The sequence below is a fragment of the Erpetoichthys calabaricus genome, chromosome 2 (assembly GCF_900747795.2).
Source record: "Erpetoichthys calabaricus chromosome 2, fErpCal1.3, whole genome shotgun sequence".
In the NCBI taxonomy this organism is placed as follows: domain Eukaryota; kingdom Metazoa; phylum Chordata; class Cladistia; order Polypteriformes; family Polypteridae; genus Erpetoichthys; species Erpetoichthys calabaricus.
The window spans coordinates 213,143,350-213,169,193 of NC_041395.2; the positions used below are offsets into that span (position 1 = coordinate 213,143,350).

Here is a 25,844-nt window from a genome sequence, read left to right on the forward strand (position 1 = left end):
TATATATATATATATATATATATATATATATATATATATATATATATGACAGCAACACTCATAACAGTGACAACACAATTACATATATATATATATATATATATATATATGTAGATATGTATATATATATATATATATATATATATATGTGTCAATGTAATTTTGTATGTATGTCTAGATATATACATATATGTAGATATGTATATATATGTGTATATATATGTAGATGTGTATATATATATATATATGTAGATATGTGTATATATGTAGATATGTAAATATATATGTATATATATGTGTATGTGTGTATATATATGTGTGTGTTTGTGTATCTATGTATGTGTATATGTATATATGTTTATGTGTGTGTATGTATGTGTGTATATATATGTTGAGATATATGTATATATATATATATATATATATGTGGATGTGTATATGTATATATATATGTGGATATGTGTATATGTAGATATATATGTAGATATGAGTATATGTAGATATGTAAAATATGTATATATATGCTTATGTGTGTGTGTTTGTGTGTGTATAGCAGCACTCATAACAATGACAACACAATTACATTGACAATCATGTTACGTTATTTTTAAAATGTTTCCTTTTCTTTTTCATAACCTCTTTAACATACTACTTCTCCGCTGCGAAGCGCAGGTATTTTGCTAGTTACTTAATAAGAAGCACTTATTGCTCTAGAAACACTTCTACTTCATTTTGGTTATCTCCCTCGTTAAGATTTTGAACCCTTATTGCTTATTTAAGTCTTAAACAGCTGCATTCTTGGTTTTTAATTGCTCCTTATTAGCAATAAGATGCAAATGACAAAAGAAACCAGCAGTTATCCATTTTGTTTGTTACCCTTTACACCTGTGTGTATTTATCGTGCACTATTTGGTTTAATTTAATGCTTGGAAGGAAAGAGAAGAGAAAAAAGTGAAGGATTGAGAATTACCCATCCGTTTTACACTTCAAAGTATTTGGATGATATCCTTAGAATGGAAAAAAAAATCTAGGATATGAGAATGACTTGACATAGCAGAGTTAAAGCACTAACAAGCCATGAAATGTAATTATTGGCAAGGATTGTTTTCTAATTAAGCAACTGGGTTGGAACAAAAACCCGCAGCCACTGCGGCCCTCCAGGAATGACTTTGCCCACCCCTGGTGTACATACTTCAAAATTATGTCATTTTCCATGTTCATGTTAATGCTCTCCCATGTGCCATCTACTGGTTAAAGGGGTGCAAGAACAATGAGAGTGCATAAGAAGGCTTGTGTCTTTCAAGCCACGGTAATAGTTTATGCAACGTATCAAATAAGCGATACTGTTAAGTATAAAAATCACATTCAGTTAACAGTAAATGTAATAACAGAATAATGCAACAAAACTATTTCATGTAATGAACATATAATTTGTCCATGTTCAAAGACTGCACAAGTTAAACTGAACCGTAACTCAATGTATGATACTCAGTACCAATTGATGCTCGAAGGTATAACAGAATCAAAGGGTTCCTTTACTTTTCTTGATGTTTAACTTATTGGAGAATCAGGAAGCTACAATACACCTTAAAATTACTTTATGTGAAAAGATAAGTGAGAGATATACTGGGTATTTGTAATTTTGGAGTTACAGAAGCAATTTTCAAAGCAGCCAGCCCAGAGTCAAGGAGTATGTTTATTATTGTTTTAACAGCAACAAGTGTGACATGAAGGCGGTCTTTGAAGGTGGTGGGAATGGGATCTAGCACATAAGTAACAGGCCTCATTTTACACAACAGGTCATTGACAAGTTTGGTAAAGGACCTGGAAAAAAGAGAAGACACTGAGGAATAGAAGAGGATGAGGAACTAACATAGGTTGCATTAGTTAAGCGTTTAATTTTATCACTGTAATTGTGAAGAAATTTTTCACATTCCTGCTTTGGAAGAGTTGTAATATAACCAAGTGCATGCAGAAGTAGCTTATTAAATACAGTAAACAAAATTTTGGGTTTTTCGTGGCCACTGTCTACAATTCTGCCATATTATAATTATCTTTATTGACCTAATATGCGAGCCAAACAGAAGAAATGCAGTTTGCAGAGTCAGTTCACCGGCAAAGCATGCATATACTCTACATTATATCTCTATTCTCTTTTTTTCTTTTTATCTTTCTCTTTTAGCTCCAGGAGTTGATGTGTCATGTAATGATGGGAAACCTAGTGATGTTTCGCAAGGATTCTGTGCTCAACATCCTTAGTAAGTTTTTTGTAGTGTGCAAACATGTCAGCTAGAATATGAGATTCTAAAATTTGCGCTTAAAAAGTCTTAGAATATGTACATTTAACACAATTGTTTTGGACTTCATGTTAAGTTTGTTTTTGGTTTTTTTTAACCAGGCTGTAAAGCCAAATCCTGACTTTTAAGCCTTTTGGTAATTAACAAAATATTTTTCAGGTTAAATTCAAATCAAAACTCATGCTCTTGTTACATTTTAGAGAAAAATAAAATGGCTACCTGCACTATGATTTTTTTTTTTTTTTTTTTTGGAAATGCAATACCAGCACTAAGTTGATGATAATTTTATGTGTTTTCTTTAATGGGTAGTTTTCCAATTAGGCAAATATTTTCTTTTTTTTTTTTTTTTTCCAGTTCAGAGCCTCGACTGGGAGACATTTGAACAGTACAGTACCTGGCAGCTTTTCCTAGCTCATAACATCCCACTCGAGACTATTATTCCAATACTACAGCACCTTAAGTACAAGGGTAGGATTTTGTTCAATTGGTCATTAATATACTTGATTTAAACTCTGTACATTTGCAGTAATTCTTAGATTGTGAAGTCATTGTGAAGAGTGTGGAACCACCCAAAAATCATTCAGTCAAACAGTGCGTCTGTGGTTGGACACTGAACATTAATGAATGGGACTGATGAAAGCTGAGACAACTTGTGCAGATTAAAAAGGCATTTGTCATGAATGGGATAAGGTGGCCAGCAAGCAAGTTCTACTTCTATTAATAACAAAGAGAATGGTTCATTTAAATGATCTAATCAGTGTTTCCCAAACTCTGTCCTGGGGACCCACAGTGGCTGCAGGTTTTTGTTCCAACCAAATTCCTAATCAGTGACAACACCTGATAACACTGATCGCATTTAATTAGCTGGTATTTATTTCTCTTATTCTACATTAAGAAAAGCACAGCAGCATGATTTTTACATTTATAAGACATTTAGAAATATTTCTGGTTTTGCTACAGATTTAAATGCTTAACTCTCTTTTGTTGATATCATATTTTGCCATTTCTCTGTGCAGTTTTCCCCCTGCGTTTTGTATCTTATTAATGACTATTAAAAACAAGCAGAGCAGACACGCAGGCAAACAACACTGAATAATCAAAGGCTGCAACTACTTTAGCATCAAACACACTGATTAGTAAATAATGGATTAATTAAACAATTAGAACACCTGGAAAAGTACAATGAAGAACAAGGTGAAAATATTGTTAAAAAGAAAAAAAATACATTATTCCCATATAACTGCATGTTACATTTTAATATATATATATTTTTTAGCAAACTTCGTTTTCTAATTTCTATATTGTTCCCAAAACACAGAACTTGGGAAATAACACATCACTTAAGTAGCCCAGGAGTCCAATTAAAAACAGAAGCTGGTTGGAACAAAAACCTGCAGACACAGGGGGTCCCCAGGACCGAGTTTGGGAAGCACTAATCTAAGTAACAAAAACATGGAACACTGAAGAGTATGAAAAGCATTTCTGGGTCTAATTAACCCAGTATCCTGCTAATTAATAATGGTGGGATAACTAGGATATGGTAGACACCTCTAAAGTCCTGAGGAACTTCCAACTCCACAGTGAATTTCATTTAAATTTCTTTGTCATTTTCTTACCTTGATAAAAGCCTATAGGTGAAAGCAATCCATGCATCTCTGTATGATTGTTTATTTTTTCATCTTTTCTTGTACACTTGACCCAAAGCCTAGAACAGTCAAAGCAAATAAACTCCACTGAAATCACAACTTTCAAAAAGCAATACATATACACGCTAATTATGTCTGAGGTTGTGCTTTTGCTATTTTTCTGTACTTGGTTAATTGAAAGGAAATGCCCAGCTGATGTCCTTTTTAACAGTACCATTTCACTGAATTAAACCTTGGGTAGAGCATTTTGTATCCAAAGTTAGATTTTTATGTATTTATAAGCTAGATTCAAAGAGTTGTCACTATAAACACAATAAATACAGTATTTGCCATCATAACAGTCATCATAATTTTGTTTCTTTAATACTAACAGTGGAGAACAAAATGTAGGAATTGTAGAAGGATAAAAGTGTATTTCCTGTGTAACACTTATGTTTAACTTATATGTTGAATGTGTGTATTCTTAGTCTCCTTCACAATTATTGGCATCACTAGTAAAAAAAGAAAAAGTTAAAAAAAAAAAAAAATGAAAAGACAAAGGCGGACAGTCAGTTCTGGAGACCTATGTCCTCTAGCTGCTCACTTCCTCCTGGGCATTCTTCAGAATTATATAAGTTGTGCCGGACAGTCTAGCAAGACAACAAAATTCACAGGTGAAAAAATACTAAAGCACTCAATGTCTGTACTTTCATTCACATGGGCATAAACATAAGGAAATCTGACTGGTGCATAAAGGCTGCGTGTTTACTGAGGATTGTTTAGCATAGACGGTCTCCTCATTTTCTTGGTGAAAAACAACAGTCTTTTAAGTTTTTCTACTACTGCATATTCTATCTGTCTTGTGTATCAGAACCAGATTTCAGACGCCTTCTGATTTACTTCCATCCTTACAGTTTTGCAACTTTCTGTATTTTATGTCTAGTCTCTCTTTACATTTTCTATCACTTGACCTTGCAGTCCAGTACTGTTTTGGTACCAGAGCCGTTGCAAAGTATGAGTAACTAGAAGGTAATATCGTACCCATATGGGGTAGTATTGGTGCATCTCTAGCTAAGATTGAAGGGGCATCACTTATACAAGCAGGTAGATCATTCCATAGCTTTGAGGCTCTGTAAATAAATACTCAACCAGTTCTGTTTTAGTAACTCTTGGAACCCTGAATAGTTTGGCATTTTGACATCTTAAAGTGTATTCTGGTTTGTATTTAACAAGTCCACATAGGTAAATATGTCCAGAGCTATTTATGGAACTGTATGTAAGAAGGAGCATTTTGACATTAGCCCTAAGCTAATGGGGAAAGTCATTGTATCGTCTTTAGAGCAGGACAGGAAGTCAGCGTAATAATAATAATTCATTACATTTATACAGGTGCTGGTCATAAAATAAGAATATCATGACAAAGTTGATTTATTTCAGTAATTCCATTCAAAAAGTGAAACTTGTATATTAGATTCATTCATTACACACAGACTGATGTATTTCAAATGTTTATTTCTTTTAATGTTGATGATTATAACTGACAACTAATGAAAGTCCCAAATTCAGTATCTCAGAAAATTAGAATATTGTGAAAAGGTTCAAAATTGAAGACACCTGGTGCCACACTCTAATCAGCTAATTAACTCAAAACACCTGCAAAAGCCTTTAAATGGTCTCTCAGTCTAGTTCTGTAGGCTACACAATCATGGGGAAGACTGCTGACTTGACAGTTGTCCAAAAGACGACCATTGATACCTTGCACAAGGAGGGCAAGACACAAAAGGTCATTGCTAAAGAGGCTGGCTGTTCACAGAGCTCTGTGTCCAAGTACATTAATAGAGAGGCGAAGGGAAGGACAAGATGTGGTAGAAAAACGTGTATAAGCAATAGGGATAACTGCACCCTGGTGAGGATTGTGAAACAAAACCCATTCAAAAATGTGGGGGAGATTCACAAAGAGTGGACTGCAGCTGAAGTCAGTGCTTCAAGAACCACCACGCACAGACGTATGCAAGACATGGGTTTCAGCTGTCGCATTCCTTGTGTCAAGCCACTCTTGAACAAGAGACAGCGTCTGAAGCGTCTCGCCTTTGGACTGCTGCTGAGTGGTCCAAAGTTATGTTCTCTGATGAAAGTAAATTTTGCATTTCCTTTGGAAATCAAGGTCCCAGAGTCTGGAGGAAGAGAGGAGAGGCACAGAATCCATGTTGCGTGAGGTCCAGTGTAAAGTTTCCACAGTCAGTGATGGTTTGGGGTGCCATGTCATCTGCTGGTGTTGGTCCACTGTGTTTTCTGAGGTCCAAGGTCAATGCAGCCGTCTACCAGGAAGTTTTAGAGCACTTCATGCTTCCTGCTGCTGACGAACTTTATGGAGATGCAGATTTCATTTTCCAACAGGACCTGCCACCTGCATACAGTGCCAAAGCTACCAGTACCTGGTTTAAGGACCTGTTCTTGATTGGCCAGCAAACTCGCCTGACCTTAACCCCATAGAAAATCTATGGGTTATTGTGAAGAGGAAGATGCAATACGCCAGACCCAACAATTCAGAAGAGCTGAAGGCCACTATCAGAGCAACATGGGCTCTCATAACACCTGAGCAGTGCCACAGACTGATCGACTCCATGCCACGCCGCATTGCTGCAGTAATCCAGGCCAAAGGAGCCCCAACTAAATATTGAGTGCTGTACATGCTCATACTTTTCATGTTCATACCTTTCAGTTGGCCAACAATTCTAAAAATCCTTTTTTTGCATTGGTCTTAATTGATATTCTAATTTTCCGAGATACTGAATTTGGGACTTTCATTAGTTGTCAGTTATAATCATCAACATTAAAAGAAATAAACATTTGAAATACATCAGTCTGTGTGTAATGAATGATTCTAATATACAAGTTTCACTTTTTGAATAGAATTACTGAAATAAATCAACTTTGTCATGATATTCTAATTTTATGACCAGCACCTATATAGCGCTTTTCAGTAATGACTTAAGAATATGAGTTATTTGGTTATGTTTTCTAGTTTTTGTAATGATTCTTGCAGTAGCATTTTGAATATAGAAAGATTTGAACATCCAGTGAATAAAGCATTTTAGTTGACGTTTCTGCTTGACAAAAATGCATGAATTAATTTTTCAGTGTCCTCCATATTTAGAAACTGTCTTAATTTTCCAACGTTTTATGCTGGAAAAGACTGGTTTTAGGTAATGTTGTAATGTGTGTTTAAAAGACAAACTGGTGTTAACAGATGATGCTTAAATTGATTCAGTAAAAGTAGTAATAGTAGTAAAAGTAATTCGACCGTAGACCCGCTGAATTAACAACAGACAGATATGGTTATTTTATACCTCCATCTCACGAAATAACACTTCTTATTTTTTTCTGTCTTCAAAGACAAGTAGTTACTATCCACCCACTCATTTAATTCATTTAAACAATTTATTGAGGACACTATAAGACAAGTGTCATTTGGTCTGAAAGACGGGTATTTCAAAGTGTTATCTGCATACAGTACAAGTAAAAATGAATGTTATGTTTTCTAATACCATATTCCATATCCCACGATATACATGTAAAGTGTAAACAGGGAAGGTCTGAGTATAGAGCCCTGTGAGGTACCATATGTAACTTCTATATATAATAATGTAGTACTGTCAGCACATTTCTGTACCTTGTGAAATTGATTTGATTGATAAAAACTAAACCACACAAGCACAGCTTGGAGCCCAACATCGTTTTCTAGCATATGTAAAAGCGGTCAGTGATATTGAAGGTCACCCTTAAATCTAACAACACTAGGGGGCTCCGCCCCCTGCTCGCTTCGCTCACCAACCCCTGGTGTTGGGTAACCCGAAATACATTGATGTATGTATGAGATATATTGGAGTGTAAAGGTGTAGATGACGAACAAAGGAAGTAAAGAACCCATAGCATGGCACATTAGAAAGATTTATTGGAATATTTCTTTATACACAACATTTGTAGTAAAGATGGTGTGTTGTCCTTGAATGAGTTTTCCTTGGTATGGAGTATCTATAACTTTAACTTTAATGTCAGATGAACGCTGAACTCTTGAGAAGGCTACATAAAGTTGTCCATGTCCAAATACAGGCTCAGAGAGGTATATGCCAACTCTGTCCATGGTTTGTCCTTGGGATTTGTTGATTGTCATGGCAAATGCAGGTTTAATGGGAAATTGGTGTCGTTTAAGTGTAAAAGGTAATTCCAGGTCAGAACTTGTAAGGTCAACTCTAGGAATCAAAACAGTATTGTTAGAATGTGATCCTGTAAGTACTTTCGCTTCAAGCTGTTTGGTTTTGGAGCCGAGACAGTTTTGTTTCCGCGGTTTCAGACGCGCGTTGTAGGCGCCTACGTTTATTTTTTTTATCCATGCGGGCTCATTTTTGTAGCTCCGTTAGTTGAGCTGGATCGTTTTGGAGCCGTGACCGTGACTCCATTAGTTATCCGTTGTCTACCGTTAGTAATATGGATAATTGCACTTACTGTTAATACGGAGCATTTTCTGTGGTTGTACTGTTAATAATGCATCACTGTAATGTGATTCACATATGCTATATGGTTTGGACGTGTGAGGATGCCGTACGTTTAATACGGAGAGTTCGTTTATTCTTATTACCCGGACCATGCTGTGTAGTGTGGACGTTTAGTTCAGAAGCGTGTTGTAGGCGCCTGCGCCTTTCGTACTTTCTCGCGCCTTCCATACTATCTTTGCGGACTCCGAAGTGTCTTCCGTTTGACTCTGGGGTGCAGTGCAGAATCCTCTTTTCTGTGTGGCTGTGTCGGTAGTCGTTAGTTATGGGCGAGTTGTTTCTTCGGGCGCGTTGTTGCTTCATGTCTTATTTACGTTAGTTGAGCTCTTGGGGTGCAGTGCAAAATCCTCTTTTCTGTGTGGCTGTGTCGGTAGTCGTTAGTTATGGGCGCGTTGTTGCTTCATGTCTTATTTACGTTAGTTGAGCTCTTTCATTTTTGAGCCGTGACTCCTTTGTTCGCAGTGGATCAGACTTCGCTTGCGGTTTATGAGATGCATGCTGTAGGCGCCTGCGCACTATGTCTCCTGGGTCCATCGCCATGTACCTGTGTCCGTGCCTTCCGGTTTACCATTCCATCGCCGTGTACCTGCGTCCGTGCCTTCCGGTTTACCATTCTTGGTTAGTAATATGGATAATTGCTGTAGCATATCAGGAGATATTTAAATGCCATTTTCAGTAGGAGTTAATGATGTTTACGTACCTTACATTTTTTTTCATAACTCAAGTTTCGAGTACAACACAACAGTGATTTTTAGGTGGTTACAGAAAAATAACAAATGGGATTAAAGATAACCTGTGATTAAGGATCCTGCAGCTATGGTGTGGATGGTACTCTGGTCAGCCAGGTACCTTTTCTGCTATCATTCAAGATAAAATAAAAGATCACCTTCAGTTAAGATGATAAATGTCTTTCTTAAAAGCTCCAGAAATTTTCCAAGAATCATCATAGTTATTAACAAAAGCCATGCACTTATTTGCATACCAATGTCTCTTGCTAACATTGAAGGAAATGTAGTGTGCTATATGCTTTCCCATATCTAATCTTGTTAAGGCAACAGCGACAATTAAGTTCAGATATTTTGTTTTAGCTTTGGTGGACGAAGTTTCACCTTAATATTTGAGATTGCTGAAAAACAATATGTTTAGTATCAACATGTACCAATAAGGAAAATATGTTATCATTGGTCACAAAATTCAATGCAGCCTCAGTGTTAGAGACCTTGAGACAATTGTTAAAGCACAAGCTCAATGTAAACTAGGTAGAAGTGCTATGTAGCTCCTCCTGGAAAACGTTTGGTTAAAAATATTTTTTAGAACTCTATTACAATGTCTTAACAGGTGTTTAAAAAGCAGTCTAAGCTTAGTTTGGTGAACTAAAGCAGTTTGCCATGAAGTTCTCCCATGCTCTGAGAGACTCGATTCAAATTTTTGATTGCATTTTAGATTGCTTTATTTATTAAATAAATGAAATAAATATCAACATATTAGATTATTCTGTTATTAAAGTAAACCATTTCTGTTACTAGTATGTTTTGGAAGATATGATAAATCATTCAATGTCAAAAGATACACATTTGAGTGGATCATAACTTTTTCAATGGAATTAAATCTTATTTAGCTCTACGTTTGTTTTCTCGTCATAGGAATAATACAGATGACCACCTTATGTTTATTAAAAATAATAAACTTTCCATTTTATTGAAAGTGATTAATTTGTATATTTTTCAGAGCATCCTGAAGCACTATCTTGTCTTTTGCTACAACTAAGAAGAGAAAAGTAAGTATATTTCTCTGTAGGATAGTTTAAGAAAAATAGAGCCTTTGTTTTTTGCTAGTGGTATTTGTCAAATTTTGTTTAGTTGTGGTGTTTTTTTTTTTTTTTTTTGGTTTTTTTGTTAAATTTGAAATTTACCTAGACTGCTCTCACTTATCGTCTTAAAGATATAAGGACTTTACATTATACTTAGAAATGTATAGATTTTAATTTTTTTTGTGTTGTTTTTATTTTGTAATATAAAGATATAATGGATTGATCTTCTTTGTGATATGTTTGCCTTTAGCCTCAACTAACCTTCACAATATTGGAAAAATAAAAATGAGCTGGCATATTTAGATGGTTTATCATTTATGTTTTGAATGAAAGCTATTTGAGCCAGGGACAACAGAAGTAGCTGCCTCGCAGTTAGGAGACCTGGGTTCGCTTTCTGTGTCCTCCCTGCGTGGAGTTTGCATGTTCTCCCCATGTCTGCGTGCGTTTCCTCCGGGTACTCCGGTTTCCTCCCACAGTCCAAAGACATGCAGGTTAGGTGTATTGGCGATTCTAAATTCTCCCTGTGGGTGTGTGTGTATGTGCCCTGCGGTGGGCTCGCGCCCTGCCCGGGGATTGTTTACTGCCTTGAGCCCTGTGTTGGCTGGGATTGGCTCCAGCAGATCCCCGTGACCCTGTAGTTAGGATATAGCGGGTTGGATAATGGATGGATGGATAAACATAAGTAATATATGAAGAACTACAGACATAATATATATATAGCTTATTTGCACAAAGGGAATGCAAGATGTTGTGACAGTTTTGCATTGTATTAGATTTCCATTTGTTATTTAGAAAGTGTGAATAATCAGAAGGAATACTGCTGTATAAAATTAAATATTTCTAGTTTGCTTCTGGAGTAATTTTTTTCCATTGATAATCTGTTTTCTATACATGTTGTATATCTAATAAAAGTCATTTTTGAGTTTTTTTATTAACATAATTGAAAGTATGACTATATAACTAAAATTGTAAGAGTTCTGCTAGTATTTAAAAATATAATCTGTTTGGTTAACTGTTAGGAAGAACAAAAGCTAGAAACCAAATGTATATGTAGCAGAAAGCTGTTTTGTTTTTCTTCTTCCCAAACACAACACTGATTTTCTTTAGTTTCTTAGTTAGTATGATGTGGCTAACAAAGTGACCAGGTAGAGCAAACTGTTGGCTAGAATGTTTGCACCTGCTGAGCTGCTGTTTTGCTTGAAAGGCTTTAATAATTGTAATTTATAGTAACATCTTTTCTCCCCCAGTAGTTAGATTTTCAATGATTGATTTATTTATTGGCAGCAGGTGTTATCCATTATGTGATTTTAATGCAAACCATTGTTAGTTTTAATTTAGACAGATTTGCCATGTTTTTTGGTTTTACATAAGAATATAGAAGTTAAAGTTTAACACACATTTTTTAATTTGTTTTCATAGTTGTGATTGAAAGATTGGATGTGATTTTTCAGCCCTCATGTAAAATCTGTTTTCCTTATGGTATTGAAGTAACTTCTCTAGCTGACTCTGGGTTATTTTTTTAGTTAATGTATTGTTAATGAAATGGTTGCTGCTTTACCCTTAGCAGATGGAAGCATCTAATTAAAGTTTTGATTGTATGGTTTGTGTAGCTTGTTGGTTTCTATTCTAACATAAGTTTTTCATGAAATGCTGTTTCTTTAAGATAACAAAGATGCAATATGTCCTTTACTTTTCATTTGCTTTAATAATGTTGCAAAGAGATTAGTTTAAACTAACCATTCATCCTTTTTAATACTCATTCTGTACATTGTTCTATATGATAGTAAGTACTTAACAGAAATCTGTTCTTGTGAAGAATTAACTTTTAACAAAAATCTTCCTAGGTTCATTATTTTAAATTTACATCAGAACAAATTATCTTTTTTATGTTTGTTTTCCTCTGATAGGCCAAGTGAGGAGATGGTAAAAATGGTCTTAAGTCGACCCTGCCATACTGAAGACCAGTTTACAACCAGCATACTCCGGCACTGGACAGCCAAGCATGAAGACTTGCTTTCTGAACATATAAAGGCCCTGTTAATTAAGAATAACAGCCTTCCAAGGAAACGCCAGAGGTTCTTGCTTGAGTTTGTTGCTTCTAATGCTAACTAAAACACACATTTACAGCAGCATACTTTAATAATTAAGCTGAGGAAAGGGTCATTCTCTTGAGCAGTTGTGTTCAAGTGTTTCTATTAATCTACAGTTAATTAAGACAGTGATACTTTGCCTGGGTGTTCACCATTTTCATTGTAATCTGAGCATTGTCATCCTTCTTAAATAAAGACTGCTTACAATAGTAGTGGTTTGTTAGGGCTTTGAAGTTGAGAATAGCAAAACTTAGAAAAAGACAGGACAGAGTAGTTGCAGCACCTCAAAAAATTATGTATTGATAATATGTCAAATAACATTTTTTAACACAAATTCAGTTGATGTTTTTAAAGCATATGGATTCAGAAAGTGTTCAGACTCAACCTCTTTTTGCATACTTTATTGTATTGTAGGTTTAATTTTAAATTGATAAATTTGCCATTTTTGCTTATCAGTCTACTCTCAATAAATCATAATGTCAAATTAAAAGCACGTTTTCAGGAAGGTTTACAGAGTTACTAAAAAGCAAAAAATTGAAATCTCTCATTTACATAAATTTTCAAACCCTTTGTTGTGGCACTCCAAAGTTTTGGTCAGGCACATACTGTTTTCTTTAATTATCCTTGTAATGTGTCAAACTGAATTGACTGGATATCATTTAGAAAGGCACCTGTGCATATATCAGGACCCACAATTCACACTGCATGCCAGGGCAAACGCCAAGCCATTCACTGTAGATTCTCTGTGATAAGATTGTGGTTATGCATAGATCAGGGCAAAACCATATCAACATATATAACCATTTCTTAAGCTTGGACTATTAGCAAGAGCACAGGGGCCTCAATAACTGTGAATGGAAGTAGTTTAGAACCATTTGGACTCCCATCTCAGCAACACTCCATCAATAAGACATGTATGATAGAGTGGCTAGACAGAAGCCAATCTTATGGAGCCTGCTAGATGGTATTTAAAGGACCTAATAGAATGGGGGAAAGGATTCTCTGATCTGGTGAGGTCAAAATTGAACTCTTTTTCAGAACTCCAAGAACTATGTCTGGAAAAGACCAGACACTGATCATCACCTGCCTAATGCCATCCCTTTGCTGAAGCATGGTGGTGGCAGCATCTTACTGTGGAGGTGTGTTTCAGTGGCAGGTACAGGGAGACTGGTCAGAATTGAGGGAAGTATCATTACAGCCAAATACAGAGAGATCCTTGAAGGTCACTTGAATAACAGTTTATCTTTCAGCCTGATAATGACCCCAAGCGTACAGCCAAGGCAATGCTGGGGTGATTTCAGGACAGGACTCAGACTGTCTTTGAGTGGCAGAGCCACAGTTTGAACTTAAACCGCATAAAACATGTGTGGAGAGACCTGAAGATGGCAGTTTACTGATGCTTCCTATCCAATCTAACAGAGGTTGAGAAGGTCTGCCAGGAAGAACGGGGTAACCTGGCCAAATCTGGACGTGCAAAGCATTTCAATATTTACTCAAGAAGATTCTAAGCTGTAATTTCTGCCAAAGTAGCTTCAAAATACTGAATTAAGGTTCTGAATACTTATGTGAATGCAAGATTTTAGTTTTTGACTTTTAACAAATTAACAAACTTATATGAAATCAGGTTTTCACTTTTCATTATGGGTTGTTGAGTGTAGATTCAATTGGCAAAATGGCAAATTAATCCATTTTAAGTGAAATGTACAACTCAATAAAGCACAGAAAGAGAAAGGGTCTAAATACTTTCTGAATCCACTGGAGCTTTGGATGATTAAGTAAGGCAGCAACTTGCATTTTGATACTGGTTAGACTGCTCAGTGTGTGAAAACCTATGCCCATTGTTGCTTTAGGTGTAGATTTGTTTGTGCATTGTGATGAACTGGCATTGTTGGTTCATGTTAGGCCCTGATTCCCAGCAACCCCTTAGTGGCAAAAAAGTGTTTCAAGAAGTGAATTGATCATGTAGATTTGTTTCTGCTTTTTTGTTTAATAAATGTGTAATTTCACTTCAAAATGGAGCAGCCTCATAAAAGTTTTGCCCTGTTGTAAGAAACTACCTTGGTCCTATTCCTCTAATGGCGACACTCAGTATGAAAATATACCTTAGTGTGCTAACAATAGTTCTGAGTATGCATTTATCTGACCAAACTTAATTTCTTGAATTTTAAGTTATGTTAAGTCAGGTTGATGTTTGTTTGTTTGTTTGTTTGTGCTGAATCATAATATTTACAGTTTTTGTAAGTGTAACTTGTTTTATATCAGCAGTGCATGAGTGCCACCTGCTGATTTATTTATGTTAGCTAATTATAATAGTTTTCATCTGTCTTTTTATGGTGTGTAAGGTTGGAAAAGGATTTTTTTTGACTGTTTGTAGTGTATTTTCATAATGCACCCCCATAAATGGTTTAGAATGCAGAAATGTCTTTCTCTGCTTCTAATTTAAACAGTCACAATGTTTTTCTAATGAAAGCGGCTGCTCTACCAGAAATGTAATTTTTATTTACTTGCCTAGTACTTAGTACAGATGTGATGTACAAAATAAATGTACGTAACTCATTATATGGGTCTGTGCCTAAGTTAGTGGCAGCCTTGTCCAGTTCAAAAATTTTTAAACCCTCTGCACCCAATCCTCAGAGCTATAGTAGGATGATATTAATAAAGTACTCTCTTCACTTGAGCCTGTATGCATTTTTTCTCATTTTTCTGTCACTCCCTCTTTCTCTGTGTAACCCACCTTGTCACTGAAGGGCCCTTGCTGACAAAAGTGTAAGGTGCGGTTCTCCATCTGCCAGCTGGGGCTTCTGCAGGGCTTCCATTTAAGAACTGTCATTTATGCTTATTGATGTCATCCACAATTTTTTTTATGTAAAATTGAAAAGAAGTACATTTTTATATTTGTAGAGCTGAATTTCTGGCCAAGTAGCTGAATGCAGTGATGAGACATTTTTTTTATAGTTATGAGAAATATAAATACATATTCAAATTCTTAATTTCAGTACCATAAGTTCTTAAATAAATTGACAAATAAAAACCATACATTTATTTATTTTTAGTTGAAGAGCTAATTTTTTCAAATGGTCATAATTGTGATTTATTTTTCAGAGTCAATGTCAGCTTTTAATACTTCTTTGTTTCCCCTTTCTTAATGTCCAGTTTGCGAAGTTCAAGCAGTAAACTTGCCCAGTTGACTTTGGAACAGATCCTAGAGCATTTGGACAACCTGAGGCTGAGTCTGATTAATACCAAGCAGAACTGTAAGTTTACAGGTAGAAATTTAAGTGCTTGACAAACTCTTGGTGCAATCACTACTCCTGTAGCCATTCACAAGTAAAGTTCTGTTATAATTAGGCCAAGAGAAGTGGTTTCTCCCTTAGCATAATCAGGATAGTAATGATAGACTTTGTTCATCAGTTCTCTTACAAAATGAAATGTTTAATTTAGCACCAAAAATGTGCAGTACATTAGGGCTGCAACAAGGATTACATTGATAATCGATCAATCTGTTGGTTATTTTATCAATTAATCGATTAGTTGGATTGTTTAAAGAAATCCAAGATTTATTTTTTTCATTTCAAATTAAATGTTTAAAGTGTGTGGAATGGAACTTTTCACCAAAAAACAAGTTTGTATATAATTTTCAGGAAAGTGTTTTTAAAAATGAACTACTTGTAGATATATTAAACAAAATAATACGTTTTATAAAACATTTATATAACAAATTGAAAATAAAAGTTAATAAAAATAAAATATTTAATGGCACTTCTGGTTCTGGTTGTGCAATGAACACACAACTACTTAAAAACCCAAAAATTTTCATTAAACTAATTAAACTGGCAAAGTGGCTTATGCATTTATAATCACATTAAACAAACACTTCAAAATTAAACGTAGTTTAAGTTACAAGTTTTATTTTATTTTCTGTAAAAGCTATGCCTTGCTGGTAAAGTATAATGAAAATATGTAACCACCACAATATTCCGCCACAGACGTCTGTTGCACCATCATGACTTTATTAGTTTCATTTTTTTTAGGTCTGCAGCAGTGTTTGAAATTAGTTCAGCACAAAAAACATTGTTGTCATATTGGGGAAATGTCCATATTATTGTTCTTTTGCAGCAAAACAAGTGGTTTCATTTGTGTGAAACTCTGTTCTTCCTTTGGTAATATGTTGTTTATTTTAATTGAAAGATCTTTTTGCATCATTATTTTTTGTCTGCAAATACTTTGGTATATTTATTTGCAGTGAACATACTGTCGCAGCCTGCTGTATGTCATTTGCTGTCAAGTGTGTGCTGGTAGATTTTCATAGTCTGTGGTCCTGCCACAAAATCTGTTTATAGGCTAAATTGGGCTTGCTGCAGCAGTACTTGCACATTGTCACGTCTTCGTACAGATTGTATAAAAGCCAGTTGGAGCTCAATAGACAACTAGTCTGAAACCTACACTTTTTTACCCCACTCCTACCTTTTGACCTTTCACAGGTGATGTGCTACGGGATTCACCACTGTACTTGCTGCTTTTTTGTATCTGTGTGGTACTGGAGTATTTGATTTCCTTTGCACACAAGACTGAAAAAAATAAACAGTTTTCTGCACAGACGAGGACATAAGTTTCTTTGCATCCATATTTTGTAAACACTCACACATGCTAATGTTACACATGTATGCAGGTATATGCAGCACTCTAACTTAGTACAGTGACCACGTTCAACATAAAAAATCAAATATGACAAAAGAAAATACTTTTCCAAACTACAGTTAACACACTGATGTTAAAAGAATATCAGCAATATATGAGTTTTCCAATATATTTTTTTTTTATAATTTGAAATGTTTTATTTTTGTGGTTGCATTCAATATGATACCAAAGGCTTTAATACTACACCAAATCTGATTATATTAGCCACTTTTCTATTTAACATTTATTTTTTCAAGTTTGTGTGTTCACTTTCATGTGTATGCCAGTTGCACTGTCATTTGCTGGCTGTGGAAAAACCTAAGAAATACTGCTTTTCATGTAAAGCACTAGAATGAAATTAAATTAGACCTATGGAAGTTTTCTAGAGTTAAATACTTTTACGACTAAAAATAAATATACTTTTCTAAAGTTACTTTATTGTTATTTCAGCAGACTTTTGAACATAATACCTATAATTATTTTTATAAGTTGTATATTGGACCTAATTACCTTAATCATATTAAAAAATATGTTAAAATCAATTTATAGGCTGGCACTACATAGCAACTTGTATTCTCAGAATTTACCTGTTATCATACGTAATTCTAATGAGTTTGATATGAGTAAATTGTTTTTTAGACTTACCTCTGTCCTTTTTTCCCTTTAGTTTTCAACCAAACCCCTATTCTTCAGGCATTACAACATGTCCAGGCAAGCTGTGATGAAGCTCACAAGATGCGGTGAGGAAACTTTAATTGTTTAACTACATTATTTTGCATTAGAAGAATGACTAGATAAATCCTGGTCTACTTTTATTCCTTTAATGAGGGCGTTTTAAGATTAGCTAGCAAAGGAAAGTTAGAGAAAATTATTTTTTAAAAATTTCTATTTAATCTTTTGTTCCCGTTTATGCCACTTTGCCTTAGTGGATTTTGAACAATTTCATTTTCACATGCAATATGACTTAGGGGAAGTGAAAATAATATTGAAAATGTAAGATTACCCAAGTGTTCTTGGAGCTCCAACTTCATCTTTTAAAATGTTGTATCATTTATATAGAGTGTTAAGAGTGTACTGTTCCTAGTGGAATTGTTGAGGTTTCTGATATAAGTTTTTTGTCCATTATGTTAATGCTTGCATTTGATTTTAATAGTAACATAAATGTGTCTTGCTGCTTACATTGGCATAATGTGTTTCTAATATACAGTAGTACTAATAATGCATCAATAATTACAGTTGTACCGGTACCTCTTATATTCACTGCACTAGCAGTTTCTGTAACTGAAACCAATTTACAAAGCACAATACAGGTGTGCTGCATTCACAATTTTTAGATGTAGCCATTCAAAATGCATGGTAAAACTGCACCATGTGCTTGGCCGACCAAAAATGACTGGCTGGTTGTGCTTGTCGTGCATTACTTATTAATGAAGCAATTTCTTCCTTAAATCTCTTTACCGTGTTTGTTCAATCTGCCAAATATGGAATGTTTACATGGAATTTTACAGTTAAAGGAAATTTTTGTAGCTTATAACATTTCTGAACATCATGATACTAATTTAGGAACGTAAATATATTATCAAACCGTGTACTGTATCGCTGAGAGTGATAATTTAAATAAAAATACACAATATTCCACTTTCTTCATAAACATTTTATACATCAAAGTGTTTAGATTAGATTAGATATACGTTTATTTGACCCCAAGGTGAAGTTAAATGTAACTTTACAACCGCTTTTCGAGAAGAAAAGTGGTATCTGTCTAAATCAGGGGTCTCCAACACGTCGCTCGCGAGCTACTGGTAGCTCACAACCCCTTTCCAAGTAGCTCGCCAAAGGATTAATGAATCCTACATAAATATGAAAACCTGGTTAGTCAAATTAGGGGTGGGCAATCTTTCCAAAAAATCATATCACGATCTACAATCTGAATTGCAATCTAACTTTTCAATGTGGCATATACTTAAGAGAATATCCGGACTCAAACTCATCAAGACCTAAGTAACAAGTTATTTTAAATATCAAACAAAGTTGAATTCAATTGTTCTTTTGTTCGCTAGTTAAGTGGAGTTAAGGAGCACGCCCTGAAGCCGGCGAGTGAGTGAGGAAGGCCCCTCCCCTAGGCCCGCTGCATGTTTCTCGGATTCACCCAAATAAATCAGTACTGCAAGCAAACTATGAAACATATCGAAATGAGAGAAGTCACAAAATCAACCGGAATGATCAAGCAAATTATAGAAAAAAGCCCGCTCTAAATCCGTTAAGTGGTTCTCTCGTGAAAAGCGGACAGACATACATACAGACAGAGAGACTTTGAATTTTATATATTATATATTAGTAAACCTTCAAAATAATGTGCAGTTAAAGTCTCAACAGCATTCTCAGCATTTCTGGAGCTTAGTAGAGCCAGATGACTATAAGAATCTTCACCAAGCAGCTCTGAAAATGTCTGCTTTGTTTGGGTCAACATACCTCTGTGAGTCTGCCTTTTCTGACATGAATGTCATGAAATCAAAGTTCAGAACAAGACTGTCAGATGAACTTTTAAATGACTCCATAAGAGTGAACCTAAGTGGCTACACTCCACCATACACCTCTCTTGTTGACTCCATGCAGTGCCAGTCATCTCACTAACTAAGAAACACATCACACATGCAACTGGACATGTGAACACTCTTGTGAAGTGAAACAGTGACATGTAACAAAATGACAAATGAATAAGTAATAGCTGAGTATTTGTAATTGCATTGTTTTGTTTTGACAGCATTCCTGTTTTAATTCAACAGTGTGAGATACACTAGAAAATGCATACAGACATTCAAAATGCACTTGTAGGTGAACTAAATATTTTTTGTGATGTTTTAATACAAAATGTGAGTTGTGGACACCAAGATTTTGTAAATGTTCAGGCAAAACAAGCTTATTCAGTTTGTCTTGGTTGAAATAAGCTATGAGAATAAACGTTAGAAAACATAAGTAGCTCTCAGCCATTTTCATTTTATAAAAGTAGTTTTCAAGGGAAAAAAGGTTGGAGACCCCTGATCTAAATATTATAATAAATGATGCACCTCCCCATATACTCATAAGAACTTCTGGCTTGGATAATGAAGAGATCTTACCGTAAATAACTGGCTTGTAGGTGGCAGCAAAATGGTGAGATCTGTCAAGAAGTACCACAGCTTTACATTTAAAGTCATTAAAATTTGAATTCAGAAGCTCCAGTTTCTCTTGTCCACAAAAGCAACATGCCATTTTGTAGTCTGTTCCATCCAAAGATGTCTGGTTGAATGACTAATATTTAAAATGTTTAGAACAGAGTGAATCATCTGTTGCAGAGTTTTAAAAATAAGCGCCAACATAATCGTGCAGCCCCACCCCCATCACCCCCGAGTCAATAACATTGATGAATTCAGACTGCATTTCCAAGTCTGGATTGCACATTACGGCTTAAATTGAAATATACTTGTTTTTTTAGTATATCTTATTCACCTAAGTCTCTCTTCAGACCCTCTCCCGCTTTTTCCATTCCCATCTGATCGTATCAGATGAAACCCATCCATTATTAAGTAGTATCTGAAGTAGGAGCTTTAAGACAGTTATGCACAATACCCAAAATGCCTTGCCTGAATTCGCTGTAACTCAACCATGAGATGTGATACTTCTTTCAACTTAAAAAGCAATCTATGCTCCCAAGTTTTGACTCATTTCCACCTTAACATTTATCATCGCTCCGGATCTTTGTCCTTGCCATCCCCAGGCGAGCAGTTCCTTTGATATGGTCTGAGGTAGCTCCTTTGACAGTGGTGATCACAGTGCTACCAGCTGAGTACAGAAATCTTTACTATATCCCACTTTACATTCCTTAAAATCTCTTTATATAAAAAAAAAAAAAAAAAAAGAGCTTCTGTAAAAAGGCTTATGCATAGCACGGTGCCTGAAAAGTCACTTACTTTTTCACTTGCAAGGGGGACACAAAATTTCCTAGAAACCAGGAATAGAATGTAGTTACTCAAATTTGCTTCTAGGTATCATGTGCCTACAAGTGTGGTTGACCACTCCGCCAGGTGCCACTGTGCTGAGTTGAATGATTGCGTATATCTGGTGTTTATTCTGCAATTATGCAAGTGACTTTGGCAATATTTTTTTCTCCAAGTGAACAGGGCAGCTATTCAAAAGACAATGCTGATCTCTTTTTCCGATACTGATGGACTCATTCATAAAGAGTTTGTTCCCCGTGAACAGATTCAATCAGTGACATTGCATTGAAGTGCTAAGGTGTCTAGAGGAAAGCATCAGGAAATAATTTGTTCAGAGAAGTTGCACACATTGGATTATCAAAATGTTTTTGATCATAAACATTATGGTTGTTACTTCAAACCCCCTGTATTCACCATGACTTGCTCCCTGTGAGTTTTTTTTTTTTTTTTTGTTAAAATTGAGAGTGAAGGGAAGAAATACAGGAAATCACCATAGGTTGTAGATATGGTAACAAAAAATGTATAAAGGAAATGTTACCTGGAATAAGAGAAGCACTTGCAGAAGTTTGTTGCAGTAAGTTTTATAATATAGTTTTTTTTTTGTTGTTTTTTTTTTTTTTAATAATTCCGGAAATATTTGGGTCCCCCTTGTTACTTTGGTTATTTCTTGAAAGTTTAACCATACCCATACTGACTGTGTAATGTTTCTTATGCTAATAAAAACTTTTTATGATTCAAAGTTTTCTGTGAATACTACAGCTCATTATATCAATAAAATAATACATACTTTTATATATAATATAAATTTGTCAGTCTGAAGAAATTAAAATTGCTATTGATTTAAGTACATCAGTATATTATTTAAATTAATAGGGACATTATGGTCTTATGTATAGAGCACAGTGAAAATGATACCTATATTTGCTAATGAACATACAATACATTGACACTCTACTGCACCATGATTAGTGAGTAGAACTACCTTATCTTGAAACAGCTGTCATCCTTAACTTAAATAACTACCTTCCTTCAAATCTGTCTTTCTTGCCTAAAACATTTTAGAACACATTTGTCATAGCCTAGCAGCAAAAAATGATATACTAAATACGATAATGAATTCTGTCACTTCTGTTCCTTCAGTAATGGCAATGCTATACCAATTTTAGAGAGGCTAATGACCCTAAGATGCACATTATCAGTCATAAGTATGTATAGTGCACTTTATTTGGTGACATATGCATTTGACTCATTCACTTGTAATTAGTTAGAAATATACTGCTCAAAAAAATGAAAGGACTCTTATTCAGTGTTGAATGAATGATGAAAGTGACAACAGGTTCACCAGAGAGGCAACAGCAAGACAACCCCCAAAAAAGAGAAAACAGGTGGTGGCTGCAGACAGTTGCACTCTCCTTATTCTTCCTGGCTGATTCTTCTCAAGTTTTGTGTTTTGTTAGTGTCCTTGTAACTCCTGGTAGTATGAGGCAGTACCTGCAGTCAATTCAGGTTACACAGGTAGTCCAGCTCCTTCAGGATGGCATGTACATTCATGCTGTCACTAAAAGGTTTGCTGTGTCTCCCAGATCAATCTCAAGACCATGGAGGAGATACCAGGAGACGGGTCATTACTCAAGGAGAGCTGGATAGGGCAGTAGAAGGACATGAACCCAGCAGCAGGACCGGTATCTGCTCCTTTGTGTGAGAAGGAACATTAAGGGCACTGCCAGAGGCCTAAGTGTTCCCTTAATTTTTTAAACAGTGTATTTTGCCTGGCCTTTTCAACAAAGTGGTGCCTTGGAGTAATGGTTTCAATGTGTGACTGGCATTGGAATCTGGGGTTCAGTCCCTATTCAGGATATGAACTTTGCTTAAACAAACATAATAAATATTATGGATATATATAGATTTTCTCGCTTAAAATGAAATTGTATAATCCAAAATAAAATGGAAAAGACTGTTGAAACTGAAGTATAATAGCATACCGTATATTTATCAAAAATATTAATGTAATAATAGCAACTAATCATTTCAAACCTGTTGTGCTCAAATAGCTCTTTCTTAGCAGTATGCATTGTATTACTTGTGAAGTATCAGAAGTCTTTCAAAATTGTACAAAATGTAACCCACATTAGTGTAGGTAAACCTGTGTTTAGAAATTAGCTTGGTGGATTTGCACTTGGAAGTATTACACAAGTGAATGACTTGAGAGGTTTGATAATGTAACAGGTAATGTATAGCAGTAACCTCATGTTATGCCTTGCTTATACATTCAATTCAGTTTTGAAAGAAGGGCACTCAGATCAACAGAAACAAACTTTTTTAGTGATATTGACAAAAGTAATTTTGGCATTAATTTGATTGTGAAAGTGGAAATGGTGCTTTCTGGGTACTGGCGAGCAGAGAGGCTAGAATTGAGTGCCCTGGTCTGTTGTTTCATTGGTCTTTAAGAGTGTCTGCAACATCTTGATCCTTCTCAGCAATGAGTCTGCTCCTGGGCTGCTGAAAGTTTCAAAATTCTGTTATTACAAACAGATATCCTGGATAATACCTAAGAACAGAATTGTTACCACTGACATGTATAAACACTGTCGATATTGGAAAGTGCCATGCTGTTGTGATATTTTTGAAATGTACATCTCCCCAAATTCCTGGCTTAGTTAATCTGACAATTACAAACCATCTGTGTGTAGAAAAGGCTTTTATTTTCAGCCTTTACTGATTCAGTGCTTGCTTGGTCATATTCTGACAGTTGATATGAATAAACAGTCCCACTCTTTGCCAACTAGTCATAGTTTTTTTTTTCTTCCTCTATATTTACTGCTGCTTAGTGGATGATACAGTGATCATATAAACAAAACATAATATGAATATAAATATAAACAAACATAATTTAAGCATTGACATTATTTTTCCTCACTGTGCGTTCCTTTGCTATAAGTCAACCTGAAGCAAAACATTTAACTGGGTGTAGTGATGATATCATGTCATTCAGGCATCTGCTGCCAGACAACTGTTTCCCAAGTTTGGCCGTACATTAAAGGATATGTATCCTTGTGTATACAAAATTACTTAAAAAAAAAAAAAAAAGCCTATTTACATTTACCTGCCACAGAATATAGAAAACATTAAAACCTTGCAAAATAATGCTATAACTATTTTTATATTTGTCAGGAGCAGTGTTATAGGTAGAAGTTGGACTGTCAAGGTACCCCATCTATCCATGACATTTTACACTTGAGAAACTAATTTTTACCTGCTAATGTATAGCTTAAGTAAAATCATTTCAAATTTTAGTAATTTCTGGCTATTATTATTCTATTAATGTAAATATAATAGTTGCATTTTTAACCATTTTGATTAAAACATTTAAATTGTGGTTATTTTTCAGGTTATGTGTACTACTACAGTCATTTCTCATCCTGCCATCCACAGTTCCTAACCTGTTAAGCCTTCTTTTAAAAACACAAAATTAGGAAAATGTTTAAAGACTTTTATAAATGTTACCAAACTCTTTCAATCAGTTTAAGTTATGTATGTTAGAAAGTTGTGACTTTGATGATGAAAATATGCTTTGATATACTTCATAGTTTTAAAGGCTAGAATGGCTCTTGGGGGTGGAATTGTCAAATGCTGTCTCTTCAACTACCCAGTTTGAAGACAGGTTTATGTTTCTCCCTGTAGGTTCAGTGATTTATTCTCTCTGGCTGAAGAATATGAAGACTCGTCTTCCAAGCCCCCAAAGTCAAGAAGAAAAGCAACTGTTTGCAGTCCTCGAAGTCGAAAGGGTGTTGCTCAGCCCACTAGCAATGAAGAAGAGAGTGCCTCCAGCAGTGCCTCAGTGAGTATTTTTTTTTCTGTACCCTTGAGGGTCCAACAGGCCCATAATATAAAATTAAACTCACAAAGACATTATATTTGTATTTCTCCTGCAATAAGCCCCCTTCATGCTAGTTCTCTAAGGAGTGTTTCAATCTACTACTAAACTAACTGAAGCTTGTTTTAACACTTTATTTTAAAAGCAGGCAGATCTACAAGATTACACTTTTAAGAAGTATAGTATTTTTATTTCCATTTTGTGAAAGAGTATCCTTCTTGCTTAAGGCTTATAGATCTTTGACAGCAATTTATAAAGTAACCTTTAAAAGCAGGAGTAGAAAAGTGAAGCATGCAAAAGAATACATTCCTTTTGGACTTAATACAGATACATAATTTAATCAAAAAGGTTCAACCTCTGAGAATGTTATGTAAGGACATTGATGATTCTTTCAACTAATGCTTCACCAGCAGGTCTAATGAAGGTTTATTCTGACCTGTATATACGTGTGTTTGTTTTTTTTACTGTATTGTATAGTTTTTGTTTTTACAAAGCCTTAACATAAGTAGGAAGCTGAAACACATTTACATTTTTTTTTAAATAAAAAGTAGTTCAGTTACAGAATGTATAATACTTCTACATTTTATTTACTAGAAACCTCTTTTTATGTGGCCATAATGCACATTCTTTGTGTGTGTTAAGGCAGACACAATGTGTTTTAAGGTTGCTTGTAGGTGAAAGGGGTTGTGAGCCTTATGCAGTGTTGGTTTCTGTGAACCCTTTCTTCTTGCTAAATTAAGGAATTTTTTTCCAAGTAAATTTTTTATTTGCACTTGAGGGAAGCGTGTTTTTGTATCAGTTTGGATTTATAATATCATGGAGGTTGCAGAGAGATACAGTACATGTCAAATGTGGGTATTTACTAATTATTTAGTGGTTTTGATCATAGATACCATCTGAATCATATACCATACTTTTATTAGGAAAGACAGGGGGGAAAT

General features: G+C 35.0%; 1 protein-coding gene across 1 annotated transcript in view; it reads left to right on the forward strand.

Moving 5' to 3' along the window:
* The window catches only part of ints3 (integrator complex subunit 3), a 163,486-nt gene that overhangs the window by 129,696 nt on the left and 7,946 nt on the right, over window positions 1-25,844 (forward strand). Inside the window, exons 23-29 of the mRNA XM_051922213.1 lie at window positions 2,183-2,258; window positions 2,652-2,765; window positions 10,204-10,252; window positions 12,193-12,360; window positions 15,529-15,629; window positions 17,720-17,792; window positions 24,711-24,867. Of these exons, the coding sequence (XP_051778173.1) occupies window positions 2,183-2,258; window positions 2,652-2,765; window positions 10,204-10,252; window positions 12,193-12,360; window positions 15,529-15,629; window positions 17,720-17,792; window positions 24,711-24,867 (738 nt within the window). The remainder of the gene's footprint in view (window positions 1-2,182; window positions 2,259-2,651; window positions 2,766-10,203; window positions 10,253-12,192; window positions 12,361-15,528; window positions 15,630-17,719; window positions 17,793-24,710; window positions 24,868-25,844) is intronic.